At 42.6% G+C, this 8,796-nt stretch overlaps 1 protein-coding gene across 1 annotated transcript in view; it reads right to left on the bottom strand.

Moving 5' to 3' along the window:
- Nucleotides 1-335: 335 nt before the first annotated feature.
- Nucleotides 336-8,796, bottom strand: part of CAPN13 (calpain 13) — a 139,864-nt gene continuing 131,403 nt past the window's right edge. Inside the window, exons 20-22 of the mRNA XM_015413874.1 lie at nt 7,217-7,333; nt 3,917-3,972; nt 336-362 (exon numbers count right to left, since the gene is read on the bottom strand). Coding sequence (XP_015269360.1) covers nt 336-362; nt 3,917-3,972; nt 7,217-7,333 — 200 coding nt within the window. The remainder of the gene's footprint in view (nt 363-3,916; nt 3,973-7,216; nt 7,334-8,796) is intronic.

Below are 8,796 nucleotides of genomic sequence, written 5' to 3'. Positions count from 1 at the left end.
GGAAATGGGGGGGGGAGAGGAAAATGAGATGCCTCCCACAAGTCTTTGTGGGTTCCCACTTGTTAAACTATACTGATCGAAGATACAGTCAGGTCCCAGCCAGAGCCAAGAGAAAAGCTGGCCTGCCAGGGTTGCCAGTTCCCTCCAGTGCAAAATTTTGGTATTTGGGCAAAAATAGACTAAATGGAAAGGGCTTTTAAGTTCAAATTTAACTATATGTTTCAAGTCCACAAGTTGCTTGCTTGAATGCAAGAATAAGCTCATGGCAAACATTTGTTTTCCATAGCAACATTTGGGGAAATTCTTACCAGTATTCATACAGCCATATCTCTGCCTTAGCAATACATGATTATTGTTATCCACTGCGAGAAAGGAAGAAAAAAGAATTTAGTGCATGAAATATTCAATGTAAAATATAACTAGCGTATAATTGGGCTAGTGTTCTGTACCAAACATTCACCTGTTTTGATTTTCAGGCAGAAAATAGCTTTGGGGGACTGGAGCAGAATTTTCAACCTTATTTACTGCTATCGTGTTTTCCCCAACTATAGTTGCTTCAGTTGTTATAACGCTGCTTCCATATTTCTCTACCCCACACACCTTCCATCTTAAGGCTAGGATCACTGTGCTACTGCATGTCACATCCGACTTGTGAACAAGTTTTAATCCATTTACATGACAATGGACAACAGTGAAAAGAAGTAGTACATGCATGCTTCATCTCTTCGTTCTAAATGGAGTAGAACAGGCTATTCCAAGGAGAATCCCCACTTTGCCTCACCTAGTACCTGGCAATCAAGTCATTAATCAAGGTCTCTCAATGATTGATCAGTATTAGCCATATTGCATTAACTTTTCCCAAAGAAAGATTTTCTCACCTTGGGCTTAACTATGATCCAATTTAGGCTATTTGAATTGCCTGCCAAAGCCCCATTTCACTGATTGGACCAAGACTGCCCCCTCTTTTGGCTTATTTAGAACTTTTCCCAGGACCCTGTAGCACCTTCTTTTTCTCTTGCTTTTTTCACATCTCAAGTCAGAACCCCCCCCCCACTTTACTCTCTTCCTGGTTCCAACCCTGGAAATAAAATATTTGAACTTTACTGCCTGTCCTACAACTGGGGCCAGAATCTGTCCCCCAAGGGAGGTTTTGTCTGCCCTTTATCTACCCTGTCTAGTGAGTTATGGAGCACCTGTTGATAGATGTTAGATTATATTACTTCCCCCTTTTGGATTATTTGCTGCCAAAAAACTTAGATCTCCACATAGACCTGCATGGCTGTACAGCCATCTTTCCCTACTGTCTCTTGTTTACCTCTTTTGCCTTTGGCATCCCCTCTCATATTATCTGGATACCTGGATGTTGTGTATGTAATGTAATGTAATGAATGCATGAGCTTGAGTCTAGAAAGGTATTGTAAACCGACCTATCAGAACAAAGGAAGTTCTGGAGGGAAGCAAAGTGATTGGTCTTTATGCACTGTATTTGATTGGACCTTAGCTGACATGTGGGCATGGCTTGCCAAGCCCGGACTGTTTAAAAAGGAGTCTGTTGCTCCACAGTTTGTGTCGTTCTGGTTCTTCTGACTTTGTGTTCAAATAAAGCTGTTATCACTGTTCACCTGCTGCCTCGAGTCTCGTATCTAACACTGGAATAATTGGTTTTTCTCATGGGTTTCTAGTATGGAGTCTAAACATTTGGTTGGATTGTTGAAACTCTTTTGATTGCTTGAAGTTTGCTTATTTCCCTGCCCAGATATTCATTCTACTCCCCTTAATATACTTTATTTCTGTTTTCTTTCTTTCAGTGTTCCTTCCAAGCTTGTAGAGGGGGAATTCATTCAAGCTTCATGTGGAACCTAAGACAACAGCTTCTTTAGTTTGGTGGTGAGACTCTGGGTATGGAAAGTTTTTTCCCCATAAACTTGGGCCACTTCAATGTGGATTTGGACCAACTGGAAGTGGAGCACATTCACACTTATACATGTCTAGAGCAGGCCTCGTTTCAAGCTGGAGCTCACCAGAGCGACGCTCCGGCAGAGAGGAGGTCAGGGGGTGGGGACATGTAGCAAGCCCCGCCCCCTGCTCCCAGCAGCCCTTCCCTCAGTTGGCCCGGGAGGAGAAAGAACAAAGAAAGTAAGTTGTGGTTACCCTCCCCTCCCCCTCTGCAAACACCCCCCCATCTTTCCAGGCACCTTTAAGACCAAGGCTGTGTATGAGATTCATGTTCTGCTGAGAGATGCCTTTATGAGATAACTCTGTGAGACTATCTGTTAGGCCCTTGTTTCTGCCAGTTGGGTGTGCAGAACTGAAAATAAACATTTAATTTAAAAAGGGCCTCCTTCTTGAGCTGGCTCATAAAACTTTCCTTGGCAATTAAAGTCTGTACAAAATGGAGACTGCTGCAAACTTATTTTCCGTTGACCATTTTCATTTAAGTAATGGGACAGATATGTACTTTGATGTTAAGGTAGCTACAAATTACTTCTCTGAATCTTTTCACTATTTTTAAGCTTGCTTTTAATTGACAGTGGATTAGATTACTAAATTTTATAGTTGTTTACTTATGTGCTTTTTTGTGGCAAGTACACAGTAACAATTCTGAAAGCATTTTAAGACGAATGGCCATAAAACACTAATGCTATGAAGTCAAAACACTTTATTTCATGTTTTAATTCAACTGTTTTCATGGTAGAATCATGTAACAGATCTCTTAGATGACTTCACAGCCTGCACGAGTCACATGTTCGGGTGGGCTTTGTCCCAGAGACTGATGTAGCTTGCAAAGCCAAAGCAAGCACAGCTCCTGTTTATTTGACCAAATATTATTTGTGACATTTCAAACAGCATTACCATTAATACTACCCCCCTAGTTAGCAATGCAAAGAGTCCAAGGCTTATTTAGGTAAAAGCTCTCCCTCCTTTGTGAGGGCAGATCTGTGTGTTTCTCTCCCCCCCCCCATAGCTAGCAATTCAAAAGAGTCCAGTGGCACCTTTAAAACCAAGGTTTATTCAGGTACAAGCTCTTCCACCTTCTAACACACTTCTGGTGATGTCAGGGGGTGTGGCATATGCAAATAAGTTATGCTAATGAGTTATGCTAATGAGCTCCTGCACCTCTTTTTCTACGAAATGACCCCTGGTCTAAGGTATGGACGTTTTCTGACCACTGGTCAGCTTTGGTCTCATTTCACTGTGGTCCCGGCTTGTTCCTTATAACTCAGTAGGAACTACTAAACCCACTCCTGTCTGCGTAGCTTAGCTTCTTCATTTGGATCACTTTTCTCAGTCCAAATGTTCTTTGACAATCATCAGGTACAAATTAAGCTGATAAAATGGCCCAGGAGCAAGCTGAGATGTTGCAGGATCATTTTGGCATAGGTCCAGTTGCTGGCTCAGCAGGAGGGGGAGGGACCTCAGACTTCTTATTTCTACTGGCTGAATTCAAGCCAAGTGTCCCCTGCATCAATGGCCAGTGCTGCTGGGACTTTGTTTGGTTTGCTTCTGGTTACCAACAGCCCTTCAAGGCCCACTGAGAACTTACTTGGTAAATTAAAAGGCTGACATAAGGGGATTAAGGACTATTTTTAATATGTGGCTTTAAAAATATTGTATTTTTTCAGCACACAACACTGGAAGTTATTGTTTAGAGGACAGCAGTTCTATCTGAACATTCCTGCTGTTGGGGGTTTTGGGACTTTGGACACTGGTTTATAATAGCATGACAGTGACCTTGTTGTAGCACTGTCTTCTGCATTGGAAAAAAATATTAAAAGTGCCACAGAGAAGTCCCCTCTTCCTAAACCATCTTTCACTGATGTTAACAGAACAGCTGATTATAAATAAATGTATATAAAAAGCTATTCTGTTTTGTTTGAAAGCAAGAAAGAGCAAAATGGAAATAAACACCACTCACCTGATTTTCAGAGAAAGAGATTTGTCTCCCACCTGCAGATAAATTGCGAAAGGCCTCTGGAGAGTACAAAATACATTTCATTTTATGAAAATGGACAAGGAAGGTGTATGAAACTATTGAAAAAGAAACAATTCTATAAAATACCATAGAAGCTTTTTTTATTTATTGCTGCATTTAGGCAGTAAAATTAAAAAATTCTAAAATGAATAAAGCAATATCTTGCGAACTGTAAATGTTAAGATTTTCTATCAAATGGTATGAACAAAATAACTGAAGGATCAAAAATGCAAGGTGTAAAGTGACCCTCAGTGGGAATAAGATATAGCCAGTTTCTCCCACACACTCAAAACAAACCGTAACTGTAATTATTAGAACACAATGGTTTGCTGGAGGTGTCATGTCAAAGAGCGATCACTAAATGTGTATACTCCTAGTACCTGCTCATGGATGGCTTCAAGAGGGAATTGGATAAACATATGGAGTAGAGGTTCATCAGTGGCTATAGATAGGAACTCTTAGGCTGGGGCAAGTGATGTTCTGTATTCTTGGTGCTTGTGGGGCAACAGTGGGAGGGCTTCTAGTGTCCTGGCCCCACTGCTGGACCTCCTGATGGCACCTGGTATTTTTGGCTACTGTGTGCACAGAGTGTTGGACTGGATGGGCCATTGGCCTGATCCAACATTGGCTTCTTTTATGTTCTTATGTTCACCCAGTATCTCAATACTGATAATAGGTATGGATATGTTAATGACATGCCATGGTTTCTCTCTTCATCTGAGCATTTGCTTGGAAATGAGGCAAATGTTAATGATTCGTTGGAATGTTGCCACTAGGTCTGAGCCATGTATAGTTTGGCATAGGTATGGCTTGGCATAGGAGGGAATGCACAAGTACACCAGGAAGTTATTTTTGTGCCCATGACAGACAAACAGAGGTTTGTTGTGACATCTGAATGTAGCCTTTCTCTTCTGATGGTGCCTTTTTCTTTGCCATTTTTATTCCATCCGAGAGACGGGAGTAAAGGAATCCCTCCATATGCGTAAACATGCAGCAGTCCATTTTATCAGGGTGATGTAGCACAAATTATTTCTGCATGCAAAATCCTTCAAGGAAGGGGAAAATTAGAGGAAAGAACAACATTCTATGCTTGTATGTGGCTAATTGCTAGAAAGTGCTTGAAAATACTCTGAAACAAATGAAAACATACAGGACTTCAGAAAAGGGTATTCGGTCTTTACAATCAAGGCAAAATTCTTCTTCCTGGCTACATACTGCAAATCTAGCAGTCCTAAACTAATAATCTCAGCACATAATGGTGCATAAATTATGGTTTTAAGTGTGATTTAATCTCTGGTTCTTTTCCACCTCCATTTTAGTGTGAATGATAAAAGGCGAGATGTTTTTGATTTAGGTATTATTAGCTCATGGTTATCCAGAGAACATGAATAATCATTCTAATGAGCCCATCTGTCTATTTATTTATTTATTTCACTAGCCATTCTCCATTCACATTAGCGGCACACGGTCCGTTATTCCCATTTAGCTCAGCAATCATCTCCTGAGAAAATGCCACTGGCAGCACTTTCAAGTGTTTAAAGAAATGTATCATGCATTTTAAACTTTCAGTAAAATAATAATTGAGAGGTATTGGTGGATTTTGAGATGCTTATTCTAGGCAGATTTGGAATTGTGACTCCACTTTTCTTAGCTTTAAAAGCGTCCCATTTTGTTCAGCACTTAACCATGCAAGATGCTTTTATCAAACTGGCTTTCCTTAAAGCAGGAGTGTGTAAAAATTTAACATGATCAGATGAATAAATCATGGAAATGTAAGGACACTTTGCTTCTTCATTTCTTAACTTAAAATGATTATCTGATAAATTTTCAGAGGCACCTTGTCAAATGCAGACTATGATAACTAGAGGAACTGGTTGCCCACTGTGTGAGACAGGATGCAGGACTAGATGGACCACTGGTCTGATCCAGCAGGGCTCTTTTTATGTTCTTATGAAAGGAGAAAGGAGAAAAGGAAAATAGTAATGGATACAACCTGAACTTTTACTGCTGTTTGTTTCTTTTTTTTCCCGGCCCCCCGAAGGGGATTTTTAAATTGCATTTTATATAAGGACTACAAACTACAACGAAAATAGGGAAATCAACCCTGACTGTTCCCTGGAAGGCCAGATAATGAAACTGAAGCTCAAATACTTTGGCCACCAAATGAGAAGGGAGCACTCCCTGGAGAAGACCCTGATGCTGGGAAAGATTGAAGGTCAAAGAAGACGGGGACGGCAAAGGATGAGATGGTTAGACAGTGTCATCGATGCAACAAACATGAAATTGAGCCAACTTCAGAGGATGGCGGAAGACAGGAGGGCCTGGCGGGAGATGATCCATGGGGTCGCGAAGAGTCGGACTCGACTGTGCGACTGAACAACAACAAAGTACAAAATAGAGAGTGTGGAAGTTTTATGTTCCATTCTCCTAACCCAGCTAATGAGAACATTGTATAGAAGCAGACATGCACCCATACCACTTGATGGAGTTAAAACTAAGAAAAAATCAGATGTGAATTAAGATATGCATCCATGAGGACATCTAAATGAGGAATACAATGCAGACTATTCAGTTTGCATTCTGTTTTCTGGCCCTTCCAAGTGATCCTAATAATAATAATAATACTTTCAATTTATTAATCGATTTCCCCAGTGGGCTCAAAGCGATGTACAGTTACACATTTTAGACAGGGGACTAACAATGTTCATAGGGGATAGGGAAGACAACATATATTAATTTAATTGCACACACTGTCACTGCACGGTGTAAATGTCTTCTGGCTTGGCTCAGTCATTTTCCGAACGGCTGCTTGTCAACCAGGCTTCAGGATTCGTATGTCAAATTGCCACACTGCCACCGCCTGGCTGGAAACATCCAGTGCAGGGATTTTTGTAGTCGAGACGTTCTTCCGCCTTTTCCCAAACCTCGACCAGGACGTCCCGACCGTCAGCTAACACCCTCCCACAAGGGAGATTGGTGTGTCTACCCTCTCTAAAGAGTGGTTCCCATTTATCTACTCGCCGAAGCTTTCAAATCGCTGGGTGGACAACGAGCTGGGGACAACAGGCTGGCTGCTCACACCAGCGCGGGGCTTGAACTAACACAGTTCGGATGTTAAGACAGTGGGATATACCCACTGTGCCAGAAATCTGCTGGCTCTTGGAACTTGAAGTGAGTTAGTTCATTTCTCGCAAACTATTCTCTAGACAGAAAATCCATTGTAAAGGACAGCATGCGACTTACTTGCCATGGTCTCGAGTCGAATCATGCAGCACACAAAATCAGGAAAGCTGAGTCTCCTGGACGAGTCGCCATATCTTACTGTCATTAGCTGGAGAAGCTTCTCATCCACACTCAGGCCTACAAGCAACAGGAGGAGAAGATGAGAAAGGAGACAACACAGTCCAATAATGCTTGGCAGCTATAGAGAAGTGTGTTCATTTAGAATAGTGGTACTCACCCTTCAGACAGCAAAGAGCCACTTTTGCAGTTCCCACCGACCAAAGGAGCTACATGACTACTGTATGACTTGCACATTACCTAGGGTTGCCAGGTCCCATTTTCTCCCCAGCAGGAGAATTGGGAGGGGTGTTCTGGAAGGGGGAGGGGCATTCCCTGATGCAATGACATCATGCAGAGTGATGTCATCATGTCAGAGACACAGCACCGAGCACACATGCTTCCTGCTTTTTCCTAACCATTTAAAGGGAACCTTCCCTTTAAATGGTTGAGGGAAAAGCTGACACTGTGCCTGCCTGCCCTACAATCAAAGAATTAGCTGCTTGCAGGGCAGGCGTGAATGGTCCCTGCTTGAAAAGAGAGGGTGCCGCGCACACCTGCCCTGCAAGCCACGGAGTTGCTACTTGCAGGGCAGAAGTGGGCAGCGCTGCATGAAAAGTGGGGCCGCAGATGACAGTTGGGGTGGGGCCAGCTGGCCAGCATCTGGGGGGAGCCCCAAAAATCGGGGGATCCCCCGCCCCCACCTGGGGACTGGCATCCCTAACATAACCCCAAACATGCACAAACAATAACATATTTATTAAACACTTTTAATTACCAGAGTACCTCTGAGCATCTAGGGCTGCCTTTCCGCACTACTAAGAGTTTTATTTTATGGGCTTATATTCAACAGTGGTATGCCTTGTTCCGCCACCTTAGACAGCTGCATATGCTGAGCAAGCCTCAAACACAGAACCCCCACATCTGTACAACTTTAATATAATTATGGATAAGTTGTGTTGAATTTAAATATGAAATAGTTTTATCTTGGGCCCATAGCAATGATAAATTTATTACAATTTCTAAAGAAAGTGCCCACTTTCCTGAAAGATGGGATAGGTGCCATGGTGAAAGTGCCATTGAGTTATGGCCCCATCCTCTGTGGCCCTGGAGAGCCAGTTTGCTGTAGTGGTTAAGAGCATGGACTCTAATCTGGGAGAACTGGGTTTGATTCCCCACTCCGCCACTTGCAGCTGCTGGATGACCTTGGGCAAGCCATCATTCTGTCAGAGCTGTTCTCTCAAGAACAGTTCTGGAAAGAGCTCTCTCAGCCCCGCCTACCTCACAGGGTGTCTGTTGTGGGGAGGGGAAGGGAAAGGAGATTGTAAGCCGCTCTGAGTGAAGGGTGGGGTATAAATCCAATCTCTTCTTCTTCCTCCTCTTCTTCTCTGGGCAAGTCACAAATGCCCAGCCTCACAATGAAATCACTAGGTTGTTGGAAAGTTTCCTGGCATGGAAAAGCTTCAGTGGATAGATTTCTGCTTATCATATGGCTGTTAAAGGCACAAACACACAGCCAGAAATGAGGCAACCCTGATGATAAT

Source organism: Gekko japonicus, unplaced genomic scaffold (genome assembly GCF_001447785.1).
Source record: "Gekko japonicus isolate JY-2015 unplaced genomic scaffold, Gekko_japonicus_V1.1 scaffold1392, whole genome shotgun sequence".
NCBI lineage: Eukaryota > Metazoa > Chordata > Lepidosauria > Squamata > Gekkonidae > Gekko > Gekko japonicus.
Note: the sequence above shows the minus strand (reverse complement) of the source record. Positions and strands in the feature narration are given on the sequence as shown.